The sequence below is a fragment of the Morone saxatilis genome, unplaced genomic scaffold (genome assembly GCF_004916995.1).
Source record: "Morone saxatilis isolate NCDOM2014 unplaced genomic scaffold, NCSU_SB_2.0 Contig5, whole genome shotgun sequence".
NCBI lineage: Eukaryota > Metazoa > Chordata > Actinopteri > Moronidae > Morone > Morone saxatilis.
The window spans coordinates 12,652,348-12,653,231 of NW_023340095.1; the positions used below are offsets into that span (position 1 = coordinate 12,652,348).

An 884-nucleotide genomic window follows, 5' to 3' on the forward strand; every position below is an offset into this window, starting at 1 on the left:
CAAATAAGCGTATTTTAAGTTGTTTAACTATTCCTTTAAACTGCCTTGGTGGAGATAATGCTGCCGTGTACATTGTTTGCTACTCTGTAATAGTGTTGGTGTCCCCCCAAAGCAGGGAGCCATATTTTTGGTTTTCTAGCTGCAGTTTGCACAGTGACTTTCCACTGAGACCTTGGACGACCCTGAATGGACTAATCTTATTTTCAGAGGGATTATCATTGTTTGTGACGTAAAGGTCATCCTGTGGGGTACTGTCCTCACAGCGTGATTTGTGATTGTATAAGCAGATAGGACTGCTGCAGCATCACGTCCCTAAATCAGATCACTATTTGGGGAGAGCTGTAGGAGGGGGGGAAGAAATAAATCAGAGCATCGATAAAAAAAGAGGCTTATATCACGCTATCGGATTCTAGATGTCATGTTTTAGGATCAAACAGTAAATCCCCACAAAAACACAGAATCCCAGTGTTCCTGTGAGAGTGTGTGTGTACTGTACACTAATGTGTGTGACTGTTTTATCTTCAATGCTCACCAATTCCCAGCTCTGTGGCTGTTTCCTTGCTCAGCTGGCTGAGCTCTGCTCCGTCGATGTTGTTGGCTTTAAAGATGCTGACGAGCTCCTGCAGTCCTTCCTCACACAGCCAAGTCTGCACATCCTCCTCCGACCAATCAGCAACCAGCAGCCTGGAGTGACCCGGCAACTTCCTTCCTGCAAAACATACAACAGGAAGGGGGGGACGTGCTCTGCTATTATACCCCCATCTCCTGGAACAAAACTTATCTGATGCAAACAAACAATTTCCCCTCACACTCCACAGAAAAGGACACACTCCCTCGGTGCTGATATGGGGAGGGACAATTACCTGCCTACACACACACACACA

General features: G+C 46.2%; 1 protein-coding gene across 1 annotated transcript in view; it reads right to left on the reverse strand.

Moving 5' to 3' along the window:
- The window catches only part of LOC118338693 (WD repeat, SAM and U-box domain-containing protein 1-like), a gene marked incomplete in the record, with an annotated part of 23,041 nt that overhangs the window by 14,196 nt on the left and 7,961 nt on the right, over nt 1–884 (reverse strand). Inside the window, 1 exon segment of the mRNA XM_035675985.1 lies at nt 533–709. Coding sequence (XP_035531878.1) covers nt 533–709 — 177 coding nt within the window.